At 37.7% G+C, this 14,085-nt stretch overlaps 1 protein-coding gene across 7 annotated transcripts in view; it reads left to right on the top strand.

The window, feature by feature from the left end:
- Positions 1–14,085, top strand: part of LOC121065011 (solute carrier family 12 member 7) — an 80,087-nt gene that overhangs the window by 60,412 nt on the left and 5,590 nt on the right. For 4 of the 7 annotated variants that reach the window (XM_040547398.1, XM_040547400.1, XM_040547403.1 and 1 more), the window contains exons 18-23: positions 3,408–3,603; positions 3,967–4,136; positions 4,286–4,417; positions 5,777–5,884; positions 10,323–10,504; positions 11,854–11,868. In XM_040547398.1, the coding sequence (XP_040403332.1) occupies positions 3,408–3,603; positions 3,967–4,136; positions 4,286–4,417; positions 5,777–5,884; positions 10,323–10,504; positions 11,854–11,868 (803 nt within the window). Of the gene's footprint in view, positions 1–3,407; positions 3,604–3,966; positions 4,137–4,285; positions 4,418–5,776; positions 5,885–7,959; positions 8,077–10,322; positions 10,505–11,853; positions 11,869–14,085 lie in introns of all 7 variants that reach the window. The other 3 variants (XM_040547399.1, XM_040547401.1, XM_040547404.1) reach the window with 2 other exon arrangements.

The following is a 14,085-nucleotide window of genomic DNA, read 5'->3' as shown; positions in this document are numbered from 1 at the left end:
ATCTTAGTTGGTTGCTTAAATATAAAGCAACATCATTCTTTTTCTGTTTACTATTTGCCCCATATGCCCAAAGATGGTAGGATGAGGTGGAAAAAAATAGCAAGTTGTCATATAGTTTATGATGACATCTAACTGTATTTACAAACACAATTTAATTTAATTTGAATGTTTCTTTTTTTTCTGACAACCTGTATTTGACTGTGCTACCTATTTGGATTTACATGGAGATGTTTTTGTGGGAAGCACTTGAAAATATCTGAAATCTAATTTTAAATCTGTCCCTTGAATGAAAAATGCAAGTTAATAGACTGAAGTTCTGAATATCTGTTGTTCATAAAACTTTGATTTTCAAAGCAAAGCAATTTTACATTTTTGCTTCATCTTAAACAAACTGTGTACCTCTTCGTATACTGCAGTAGCTCCAGTATTGGTATTTGGTGGTAATATAGATATATAATTGCTTATAGAGTTCTAAAGCTGTCTTACTCCTAACTTTACAGAGAAACAAAACATTTTTAGAAAATACCATGTAGTCTTTTATCTCTTTCAAAAATGGGTAATATCTGCAGTATTACTGAAATGAGCAACAGTTGAACTGTCTACTGTTTTGAGCCAAGGCTTCTTGAAATCTGTGTAAAGACTCCTAAAGCACTAAATTATTTGGACCTGACACCTCTAACATAGATAAGCATTTCTGAGAGATGGATCTGGGAATTAATTTAAGGGAGACCTAATCTCTATGTTCTCTGAAAAGTCAGACCCTCTGCTGTCAAGATCAAGGACACTGTTGCTTTTAAAACATAAATGAAGACAAATGTTAAAACAGTTTCTGAATGGCTCAGTGGTTTTGGAAAACATCAGCTAGAAAATGCGTTTTCTAGAAGATTTGTGGAAAATCAAAATTTCTCCTTTCTCTCTTGAAAAGGAAATATATATATATATATATACATGCCCTTGCAGATACTGTTTGAACACACAGACTTGTCAGTTTTGATACCAAGTTCTCAGAAGACTTTTTTTTCTTCTATACTGAACAGAATTTCTTATGTGAAACCACACTAAGCTAGCACCAATCATTTTGTAATCAAATGTCTCCTTACTGGTGTTTTATAGAGCTTCTCTTGCAACAGTACTTTTTGATTGGAAGTCTTTGTGTGGTCAGGCACAGGACCTAAGAGCAGAGAATTGTGTTACTTTTTGTGCAACAGTTCCTTTGTCTGACCTCCTGTTATCATGAGGAGGGAGATGGAGATACGCTTAAGGAACAGCAGACAAGAGAACCTAGTGAGAACTTATATACAGTGAGACAGAGATATGAGCTTGCAACTATAAGGAATAAAAAGTGGGCAGGAATTCAGAGGATTCTCTTCTGTTGAGAGGAAAGCAGGAACAAGATGCTACCATGGTAGGGATAACCTTTCGAAGGACACTGTGGGCAGCATGAACTGCCCAGAAACTTCCTGAAACTGGCCAAATGCAGAGCAGAATTGACAGTTCTTCAGTCCTCAGCCTTCTTCGTATCTGACACAACTATGAAGCCAAAGAGCAAACCTAGTGACTGTCCACTTTTACAAGCTGCTTCATCTGAAAGAAAATAGGAATGCATTAATGCTATTGTATGTGTTATTGAAGGTTATTTTGTGAGTCCAAAACCATCTATTCCTCTGAACTTCCAAACGATTTTCTTCTAAAATAAACAGAAAATGACAAAAATATTTTGGTGCTTTCCGTAAATACATATTTTGGTGCTTTGGTGCTTTCATTAGAAACTATGCTTATCTCCCACATAGGCGATTGATGATGATAGGATTTTCAAAGTCATGCTATCAAAACATAGGAAATGCCAAATCTGACGTTCCCTTGTCAACCTTTGATTCATAGAACCATTAAGGTTGGAAAAGACCTCCAAGATCATCTGGTCCAAACACCCCCTTAGTACCAATGTCACCCACTAAACTATGTCCCTCCCTAAGCACCACGTCCAACCTTTCCATAAACATCGCCAGGGACGGTGACTCCACTACCTCCCTAGGCAATGTGTTCCAATGCCTGACTACTCTTTCTGAGAAAAAATGTCTCCTAATTTCCAACCTAAGCCTCCCCAGGCGCAACTTGAGGCCATTCCCTCTAGTCCTATCACTAGTTACCTGTGAGAAGAGGCCGACCCCCAGCTCCCTGCAGCTTCCTTTCAGGTAGTTGTAGAGAGCACTAAGGTCTCCCCTGAGCCTGCTCTTCTCCAGACTAAACAACCCTGGTTCCCTCAGCCGCTCCTCGTAGGACTTGTGCTCCAGACCCTTCACCAGCTTCGTGGCCCTTCTCTGGACACATTCCAGGGCCTCGATGTCCTTCTTGTACTGAAGGGCCCAAAACTGAACACAGTACTTGGGGTGTGGCCTCACCAGAGCAGAGTACAGGGGTACGATCACCTTCCTGTTCCTGCTGGCTACACTGTTCCTGATACAAGCCAGCATGCTGTTGTCCTTCTGTTGTCCACCTGGGCACACGACCGGCTCATGTTCAGGCGAGCATTGACCAACACCCCCAGATCCTTTTCCTCTGCACAGCTTTCCAGCCACTCTGCCTGTAGTGCTGCATGGGGTAGTTGTGGCCAAAGTGCAGGACCCAGCACTTAGCCATGTTGAACCTCATCCCATTGGCCTCTGCCCATCAACCCATCCTGTCCAGTTCCCTCTGCAGGGTCTTCCTACTCTCCAGCAGATCGACACTTTCCCCCAGCTTGGTGTCATCTGCAAAACCTTGATGCCATTTGGAATGCTACTTTTAAATTATTTGATTATGTGACTATATGCCAGTGTTTAAATGAAGGGGAGCCATGTTGAAATTGAGAAGTGTGGGAACTAAATCTAGTCAGCTTATTTTATCATTAGTCAGCCAGTGATTCTGATTGTCTCCTGCACATCTATTTTACCATGTTAGGAGCAGATAAATAATGTGTCTCTTTCTTAAGGAGTTCTAAAGTCTTTGTCATCCCATTTTCCATACCCTTCCAATTCCAAAAGAAGGACTTGCCTTTCCATAGATACGGCGTTTTCTCAGTGAAGAAAGTTTTGGCTTCACTTGGAGCAGCATTTACTAGCTTTATTTAATGTGATTTTACTCATATCCTGTTGATTCTTCTTTGGAAATAAAAGGCTGAATAACTAAACAAATGTAAAACCTCTGGTGCCTTTTCAGGGGTTATTTTGGGATTTAGTTACCATAGAATTGTAGCATCATGAAATCATATTTAGGTTGGAAATCACTATTGGAGAATTGGAGTGGCTCCTTGATGTTGGTTGTACATTGTGTCTAATGTTTTTCTCTTATGTAGTACTGTTATTCCTTATGGTATTTATTATCAGTGTTGTTGACTGTACTTCCTCATGTGTAATCTTCCTTTCACACAGAATGTTAAGGCCTTAATGGGAGTAGAAAAGACCAAAGGATTTTGCCAGATTGTGGTATCTCCTAGTTTCAGAGATGGAATATCACATTTGATTCAGTCAGCTGGTCTAGGAGGAATGAAACACAACACAGTCTTGATGGCATGGCCACAGTCATGGAAGCGGACAGAAAATCATTTCTCTTGGAAAAATTTTGTTGGTACGTGTTTATTGACTCTCTTATTGCAGTTGTAATACAACTATATAGCTATTGTATTTGCTGTGGGGGGAAAAATGTGAGGCTGAATATCTAGTGGACACTTGGTATTTCCCCGCTTCTAACTTCATGTGGAGTGGGTATTCTCAGCACTCAGTCTCTTTAACCATGGCTTCTCTTGTCCTCTTAAGCAGATTATTCACTAAACCCAGAATGTCCTCTTTCACCAAGGCAGAATCTGGGAGGATTTAAGCTCTTAAATTTTAAACAAACATCAACAATAACAATAAAAAAAACACCATACAAATAAAACATGGGGAATGAAAGCTAGAAGTTCTTGATCAAATGTCTTATTTTCCCTTGCAGACACTGTACGAGAAACAACAGCAGCTCAGCAGGCTTTATTGGTGGCTAAGAACATTGATTTGTTTCCAACAAATCAAGAACGTTTTACTGAAGGAAACATAGATGTGTGGTGGATTGTTCATGATGGTGGTATGCTGATGTTACTGCCTTTTCTCCTTCGACAGCACAAGGCAAGGACAATAGAAAATGGCTGGGATTTCATTTTGTAATAAATAGTTCTAAATGTTTCTAGTGAAATACTTTTCACCGTGAAAGAATTATACTTGGAGATAGCAATCACTGTAGTATGAATAGTTATAAATAATGCATTTTTGGATAGGTTTGGAGAAAATGTAAAATGCGTATCTTCACTGTTGCTCAAATGGATGATAATAGCATTCAAATGAAGAAGGATCTTCAGATGTTCTTGTACCATCTTCGCCTGAATGCTGAAGTGGAAGTTGTTGAAATGGTATGTTACTGCATTTTTTTCACTGAAATTGAGACTAAACTTGGGAAACTGGATTTAGTCTTTTTGAAACTAACATGTTAGCATAAATAAAACACTGAAAAGATTTTTAGTGAGTGGTCACTGGTAAAAAAGACCAAATGTGCTTAGTTTAATAATCCCTGGCATCCAGCATGAGAAATGACTAACGTGTCCATCTCTCTAACTGTTGTAAAAATGTCTCTGGAATAAGGAATCTTCAGCACCCCATGATACTGTCTGTTGTTTTTGGCATTGTCAGTCTCTTTGGCACTGAACAGCAAGACAATGTAGCTACAGATTCATGATTCAAATTCAGACAAAGTAAATTTTGTACTTTGTTTTTTTTTTAACACTAGTGTAAGCTGCTAAAAAGAAAGGGATAAAGCTGTAGCCTGTACATACCCATTTGGCAACTAAGGAAAAGCGTAATTTCACTTTCAGACCTAAGACCAGAAATCTCTTCTCCACTCATTCTGAAGTGATATGAACGGGGCATAGGAATGGGTTGTTCCTTTCAAGATCTGGTGTTCTTAGAATATTTTGAGATAGCTGATCTCTCAATATTTATCATGCCATAAAGCAAGTTTAGACTGTTTTAAGAATCACTTAAATTAGCATAAATAACTTAAAAAAAATGCTGTGGCGTACACAGGTGAAAGAAGATGGACAGAATGCCACAAGAAAGGCCTTGGTTGCATTGTAAGCAGAAGTCAGCACAGGAAGCACAATTTATTCATTTCTTACGTGGGCCATATTTAAGCCTGAGAATCTTCCAAATGATGAGATACTTTAAATGTCAGTGACAGCACAGATAAGTGCTACAGGTTGTATTTTAGCTTTGAGCTCATGTGAGCTCATACACTAGAGTTTCTTCATAAGTGCTTTTATAGTGAACAGTTCTCACTGGAGAAAGGGTAATGTGTTACGTTGCGACTCTAGACTGTTTCTAAAGACACAGAGTGTCTTTAGATAGTAATAACACTCATATTCTCAGGGGTTAGCAATGCAGACAGTTTGAACAAATGCCTTTGACCCTTCCTCACTTCTGCAGCCTTGTTGGAACAGAACAATGGAAAGTCTGTCCCAAGTACCTCAAATTTAGCTAATATTACATTGCTGTTGGTATAGTATGGCAGTTTATAGTAGGAGATTGTCTTTATTCTTAACACTTCATCTTCAAACAGCAGAAATGGTCAATCAGATATACATTTGGGATTTCTCTAATGCCATAAATGAATCTAGGGCTCAATGAATGCAGTAATAAGTGGGGTACAAGTGTCTAAATGTTGGTCATTTTTTGAGTAGTACTTCGGATGTTTCTAATGCCAATCATTTTTGCAGTTTGAAAATGACATTTCTGCATTTACGTATGAAAAGACACTTATGATGGAACAGCGATCCCAGATGCTAAAACAGATGCAACTATCAAAGAATGAAAGGGAAAGAGAGGTAGGAATTTCAGCTTGGTAAGATACTCTGTCAAAAATCTGAAAATAGTGTTTCTTATTTGTGATTTCTTATCAGTTTCTCACTTGTCAAAAGCTTTTATAACTGTATTCTATGTTACTTTCTCTGCAGAAGGTTTCACTTACTTGAATAAAATAATCTGAAGAAAAAAAATCCCTATGTATTTGACTAAGTGTTCATATAGTTTTCCTGGTGGTTTTGTTTGTTTGTTTTTGTGGGTTTGTGTGTGTGTGTATTTTTTTTTTCTTGTTGGGTTTTGTGTTTTTTGTGGCACCAGAAGACAAAATTAGGCTGACTAGCTTTTAATCCTCTGAGCCCATATTTTCTTCCAGATGAGGATGCTGTTTGCTGCTCCCCTACTCTTGGTAGTCCTCCATGGTATTTTGTACATTGTAATGACAAATTTTATGCAGCTGTGTTTTCCTGAATATTTGTAACTTTATTAAAAATGATCTTCTTTTTCACTTTTGGTTAGTGTTTCTCTCCATTCATTTATTCTATTAACTATCCTATTATTACCAACACGTTTTAGTGCTGTAAAAGTGATTAAATAATTTGGCTGTTCTGTCATTTGTAGTGATTTCCCTCCCATGCCAAATGAGAGATCTCTACAGTGTTTAACTGCTCATTCATGAAATAACTAGAATATTTGTCTTGGTGTTTTTTGTCTAATGAGAATTGTAACTCATTTTACACCTAAGCTTTTTTGACATTAATCTTTCATGCCTGTGTAGTTCCTTTGTTTTTGTCCTTAGTTATCCTTTTCATTTTTGTAGGATTTCCTAAAGTTACACTGTATTGCTATAGAAATGTGCTGCTGTACATTTTAATTTCTTTTTCATCTGTGTCATAATAGTTTCCCTTTGGTCTGAATCTACCTAAAATCTTTTTAGTAAAAAAAAAAAAAAAAAAGAAAAAAAAAAGGGAAAAAAAGAGCTCTTCTGTGCTTGTACTTCTTCAAACCCTCATCAAGATAATTTGTTTTTGTACATTGTTCTTTTCATTTTTCCTTCATAGGCCTGCTCATATACCTGAGGAATTGTCCTTGTCGTCCCTCCTTCTTTCACTTTTTTTTAAGTGAACTTTGCTTCATCTTGACCATGTGATGGCTGGGTTTTCTTGCAGAATTGGGGCACAGGAGACATTAGATTCTTCCTTTCCCTTCCCCCTTCCCCCTTCCCCCTTTCCCTTTTTTTTTTGGTGAAGTTGGTTAGTTTGCTCTCGTTCAAGTGTAATTACTATATATGCCTGCAAAGAATAAGATCTGCAGATTTAGGTGCATCTGCTAAACGTTTATTTACTTGACTTTGTCAATAATGCTTCAAATATTGGGGGATTGGACTAGATGATCTTTCAAGGTCCCTTCCAATCCCTAACATTCTGTGATTCTGTGATGGAAAAAAATGTAGAGAGAGATTCACTTCCTTGCTGATCTGCTTGGTTATGGTTGGCTTTTTCCTCTGGTTAGTTCTAACTGTTGGGGCAGGCAGCAATTTTGTTCGAGTTTTGATATGGCAGTCATCCATCCCAACGCTACTTGGTGTTGGGTTGTTCTACGTAAGTACTCTTGCATAGATTGTAAGATTGACAGAAGTGTGGACACATGTAGATGAAGAGCACAGTTATAGTTTGTAAACCCCTGGGGAATGAATCTACAGTTAGAACTTGAAAGCAGCTTTCTCATCTGCTTACGTTCTGTCCATACTTGAGATTGTGACTGAATGAAATCAATTCATCTGAATCATCACACATAGGAAGGGATATGACCCTCATGAACATGTGAGTATTTGAGGTTCCCATAATGTTTCAATTCATTTCATGATTTAACAAATTTCTGTAAAGAGACTTTTTTTGAAACTGTTAGCAGTTAGGTACAGAACTCCACAATATACACATATATAAACAAGTGGCACATCTCTGAAAACAAACCAAGTGTATAATAGCCTTTGATACCAAATCTCATCTGTTTAAATGAAGACATTTTTTATTTTGAATAATACAATCATCTGTTCTTTTTCTTTAGACTATTTTTGTCATTGGTAACCTTTTTGTCCCAGATTCAGAGCATCACTGATGAGTCTCGAGGCTCAATCAGAAGAAAAAGCTACTCTAGTCTACAGTCCATTGGCCAAGATGTACAGGCACTGATGACTAATGACTATGGAGAGGAGGAGGTAGCTGGACATTGTACTGGCTGTATAGGTCTTTCCCATTGCAACACTTAGTGCCACTATTGCAAACTGAACTAGAAATGAACATCTTGATTGTTACCAAAACAGCATTTCATAAATTTTAATTTTAGTATAGTCTTAATCATGCTATGTTTTTTTTTCTCTAGATGATGTTTGTGACATGAATTGCATCCTATTTTGTCACAGTTTCGATTAAAAAAATGCATATATTATCTGGGAGCAATTGGTTTTCTTAAGAGTTAGAAGCAACACTATTTCTCTGCCTTCTCTCTCTTACAAATTTTTATAGTGGGTGTTTGATTAATGAGCACATTTCATGCTTTCAGAGCATTGCTTTTCCTTTTAGTTCCCTTACTGAAGTGATGAAGCTTCTCAAAGACTGTATAGATAGGGCTTTTTTAGTCATTACTATTTTTCTGCTTACTGAGTTTGAAAGGAAGTTGACTGATGTTATCAATGCTTTTAGTGTGCACTTGAAGTGTTGCTTATCTGTAAAGATGCATAGCCTAGTTTGTAGAAGTGCAGTATTCCTTTGTGTTTCCCTTTCTTCTTGAAGTATGGAAGCATGCCTTTTATTACATGGAATTAATTTGTTATCAAAGTAGCACTAACAAAAATGTACCTTTTTGTCTCTGCATTTTTGTGAAAATGTGCTATAGGTTCGGAATTTGTTTTGGCCTCACTGTCTTTCCAAAAATGGACAACTAGCTTCCCCTAAAGCATAACTGAATTGAATTCATCTTACATTTGTTAGTTTGAAGTTTTAGTTTATTGGATACTGCAGTATAGCAGGTATACTAGCTGCATGTATTTTGTTAACTTTTTCCGTATTCACAATAGCTACTGTATTCACAGTAACTTCTGATTTATACTCTTGACTCATGATTTACTTTTTTGGGGGAGATATGAAGACCATCATACAGAGAGATGTGAACCAGAAAAATGAGCTCCAGGATTTGAGAATCCTCAAGGTTAGGCTAGGGATGAGAGAAATAATTTAGGAAAAACACAGGAGCACTTAGGCAGTTAAAACAGCTACAACTACAGTCTGTGAACCACTTGGGGGGGAATCAGTGTTCTGAGAATGAATGCTGTTTTCTTATCTGCTTCAATTTTATTCATGCCTTTGATTGTGACTAAATGAAATCAATTCTTCTGAATCATCACATGTATGGAGGGACAATGCCCCTCACTAGCGTGAGTAATTGAGGTTCTTGAATGGAATAGGGGATCCAATTCACAATTTAACAAGTATCTGAAGATGGTTCCTAACTGTTAAAACTTTAAAAACAAGGAAGCAAGCAAACAAAAACCACAAGAACAATCATCCTTCCACCGATACCTATTTATTTACAATCATAAGAGTCTAAGGTACTGTACTTGGGATCCTTTTGATGGAAATACAAAAGCCTATGGACAATGTATTGTGATGGAAAGTAAACAAGAATTAAATATTCTATTTTTTTTTCCTCAAGAGGACAAAGGCGAGTGGGAAATGGAGATCTCAGAAGTGTTTATACATGAGACAATAACATTATATTCTTAAAGGTTTGATTTATTGAGTTATTGCTATTAGAACAGAAGACAAGGCTCTTCCATGGTAAGACTGTGATTGGCTTTTGTTATGTAAAATGCATTTGCGTGCAGAAATAATCTATGCTCCTTCCATCAAAATGGAACATGGCTGGCCTTCACTTCAACCATAGAAGCTCTAAAATCCAATGTTGTGGTTTTAGAACTGTAATGGTCATGCTGGTAGTTCAGATAAAGGCACATAAAATCTTTCAAGTGCAGTGCTTACAGCATTGTCACAGTAAATTAAAAATAACAATTTATCTGATAGAAACCTGAGGAAGAATGAGAGCACTGTCCTACACATTGTTCACTGTCATAAGCCCCTGGTATTAATAAAGATTAACCTCAGGTTGGATTCAAAATCACTTTAGTTCATTACAAGAATCATGTCCCAGCCCAAAAGTAATCCTGCAAATATAAACAAATAACTAGATTTTTACAAGCAGTTTCATTTCATGACAATGTCAAAACACTTTCTGATATTTGTTCACAAAATAAGGTGGCTTTTTCTGTTTTTTTCTTTTGCTATACTTCAGTGAAATTCAATTTCAAGGTATTAATAATCTATAATCTACAAGTGATCATTTGGCTGAATTTTGGTTTGGTTTCTTTTGTGTGTGTGTCTATCTGTCTGCCTGTCTGTCTGTCTCCAGGCTCAACTGATCCATGACAGAAACACAGCCTCGCACTCAACTCCAGCTGTCAAAGCAAGTGTGGCTGCTTCTGTGCCAGAAAAAGTGCAAATGACCTGGACCAAAGAAAAGTTTGTAGCTGAAAAGCATAAAAACAAAGACACAAATGTGTCTGGTTTTAAAGATATTTTCAACATGAAGCCGTAAGTACACGTGATAGTTGGAGTTTGTATTCGATTCTGTGTTTTGGGTGTAGGGTTTTCTTGTTTGTTGGGTGGATTTTGGTTGGTTGGTGTGTTTTGTTGCTGTTATATAGTTTTGTTTGTTTGTTTGTTTGTGTTTAAGAGATTCAGGTTTATTTAAAGTTGAGTACAAACACGGTCTTTCCATGCACTTCACTTAAATGCCATCTTTGTGAGACAGGCTGGGTGGAATGTCTGTAATGGACGTTGTTAATATACATATAAAAATATAATGAATATAATATTAAAAAAGTAATGAATGTTGTTAATATACATATAAAAATATTCATAACGTTGTGGATGGATCTCAAGTATGACAGACTTTAAGACTTTCAGCTTATGGATTGTACCAGAAAGCACAAATGTTAAATGCTTAATGATAACTTTCGTTTTCCTGTCTTCTTCTGGGTACCTATTTACTGTATATCATTTCCCTTAAATTTACTGTGTTTTGTTGGGGTGGTAGAACTACAAAGAATCAAATAAACTAAATATCTTGAAAGAGATTTATATGATTTTTTGGAAAAAATTTATTAGGTCTTCTTCCTCTAAAATGAGTATATAAGCACAAGTTCTATATTGCTTTATACGTATGTCTTGATATATTCAGTATTTCCTGGAGAAGCTATGCTTTATCTCTTAATGTCTTTTAAAATCACTTACGTCACTTAAGTCACTTAAGTCACTTACTCAATAAGAGCTACTGTCAGGCCTGATATAGTAGACCCATGAAACTGATGAGGGAAGGATGTCAGCTTATTTGCCTCCTTCCTGTTTTGTGATTCAAGTGCACGCATCTTTTCTGAGTCCTGGAAGGAAAGGAATTCTAAGCATGGTCTGGTCTATTCTCTGCCCATGCTCAAATCAAAACTGTGGATGGCAAGGGAAATTTAATGTCTAGAGGAAACATATCTTAAATCTAGGACTTAGAGTCAGAATAGGCACTAATTCTAGGTGTACTTTCTTAAAATCCTAAATTGTTTTGTGGATTTGCTCTATGCTTTTTGGAAAGAATTTGCCTGTTGCAAATTCCAAACATCTTGCTCACCTTCTGGAGCTCAGAACAAAAAACAGGTGCTCTAATTCTTAGACTTTTTTTTTTCTTTTAAATGTTGGAAAGATTTCCTGTTTCTTTAGAATTGTACAAGGTGTAGACTTTAGGTATTATTATTTAAAAACTACTGTATATTATCAGGGTGGAAATTATAGTTTGAACTTGGTGTGCCTGTACAATGCATTGCTATTGTTGAATTAACATGTACCTGATAGCATAAAAATAACTTTTATACGTTTGCTTCCCTTCCATGTAGAGAATGGGGAAATCTGTAAGTCTCTAAATTTCATTTCACTTAAGCAATTTTGGTTGTGTTCCCTGGTTCTTGTGGTGGTGTATACTGTCTGCATGTTCCTAAATCATGATTTGCAGTTTGTATGTTGTTTTGTTCATTGTTTTCTATGCTGTGTTTTAGCATTTATCACTGAAAAATAGTTTTCTTCATTATCTGTTAATGTTTTCTTCTAAATATCATCAACTTTCAAGGTAAGTCACAGAGCAAGTACTTTAGTTTCTAGAAGAATGCAAAATCTGACAGTACTCTTCTCCACCAGATTAAAATAAACAAAATAAATACAATAAAAAGTGAATATAAATTTGGTCTAGAAAAATAGCCCCCACTGTGATAAGTTCCATTCTTTTTGTCCAAGTAGTTATATCACAAAGAACTTTCACATTCCATCAAATGCCAGTTCTGCCTCACTTCCACAATCCATGTATAGAACTATAGTGAGTTCAGATAATAGATTGGGTATGGCACTAGCATACAAAAATCATAGAGTAGAATCAAAGAATCATTTACATTGGAAAAGACCTTCGATATCATCAAGTTAAACTGTCAATCTGGCCTACTGAGTTCCATTGATAAACCATATTTCTTAGTGCCAGATCCACACGTCTCTTAAATACCTCCAGGGATGGCAAAACCACCACTTCTCTAGGCGCAATGCATTCCAATGCTTGACCATCCTCTCTGTGAAGAAATTCTTCCTAAAATCCAATCTAAACCTCCCCTGGTTCAATTTGAGACAGTTTCCGTACACCCTGTCAGTGCCATCTGAGAAAAGAGACTGACAACCTACTTTCAGGTAGTTTTAAAGAGTGATAATGTCTCCCCTCAGCCTGTTGTCCTCCAGCCTAAACAATCCCAGTTCCCACAGCCACTCCTCTTAAGTCATGTCTTCTAGTCCCTTCACCAGTTTCGTTGTTCATCTCTGCACACATGAGCAACTCAATATTTCTGTTGTGGTGAGATGCCCACAAATGAGCAGAGCATTCAAAGTGCAGTCTCGTCTGTGCCGCATACAAAGGGACAGCCACTTTGCTAGTCCTTCTGGTCACACTATTTCTGATACAGGACAGGATGCCAGTCGGCCTTGTTGGCCACCTGGGCACACTGTCAGATAATGTTCAGCTGGTTGTTGCAGCACCAGCAGGTCCTTTTCAGCTGGGCAACTTTCCAGCTACTCTTCCCCAACCCTGTACTGTGGAAAGGGATTATTATGACCTAAGTGCAGTACCTGGCATTTAACCTTGCTGAATATTATGCAATTAGACTCTGTCCGTCGATCTACCCTATCCAGATCCTCCTGCAAAGCCTTCCTACTCTCAAGCAGATTAACAGTTTCACCTTACTTGGTACTGTCAACAAACATACTGAAGGTCCACTTGATCTCATCCAGATCATTTTTAGCAAAATGTTAAACAAAACTGGCCCCAGTACTGAGCCCTGCGGAACACTGCTGGTGACCAGCTGTCAAGTGAATTGAACTCCATTCACTGTGACTCTGAGCCTGCCATCCAGACGGTTCTTCAGCCATTGAGCCACATACTTGTCCAAGCCATAAGCAGCTGGATTTTCCAGGAGGATATTGTGGGCAAGTGTCACATGTTTCACTAAAATCCATGTAGACAGCATCCACAGCCTTTCCCTCATCTAATAAGCAGGTCGTCTTGTCAGAAGGAGATCAAGTTAGTCAGGCAGCAGGACCTGCTGGCTGGATCTGATCACAGAATGTGTGATGACATTCAAGATGACATAACCTTCCTGGTACTGAGGTCAGACTGATAGGTCTGTAATTCCCTGGATTCTCCTTTCTGTCCTTCTTGTAGATTGCAGTTACATTGGCTAATCTCCAGTCATCTGGGACCTTCCTGGTTAGCCAGGAGTGCTGGTAAATTATTGAAAGTGGCTTGGTGAGGACTTCTTCTTGCTTCTTCAGTACTCTTTGATGGATCCTGTCCAGCCCTGTAGACTTATGAGCATTCAAAACATGGGGGAGGTCATGTACAGCTTCCCATTGGATTATAGTGGCTTCATCTCACTCCCTGTCACCATCTTCCAACTCAGGGGGCTGAGTATACTCAGAACAATAGGTCTTACTAAGTAAAGACTGAGGCAAAAAGACCATTGAGTACCTCAGCTTTATCTTCCATCTTCCATCTTCCATCACTATGTTTCCCCTCACATCCAACAAAGGATGGAGTT

Source organism: Cygnus olor, chromosome 2 (genome assembly GCF_009769625.2).
Source record: "Cygnus olor isolate bCygOlo1 chromosome 2, bCygOlo1.pri.v2, whole genome shotgun sequence".
NCBI lineage: Eukaryota > Metazoa > Chordata > Aves > Anseriformes > Anatidae > Cygnus > Cygnus olor.
This window is presented reverse-complemented; position numbering and strand designations above follow the sequence as displayed.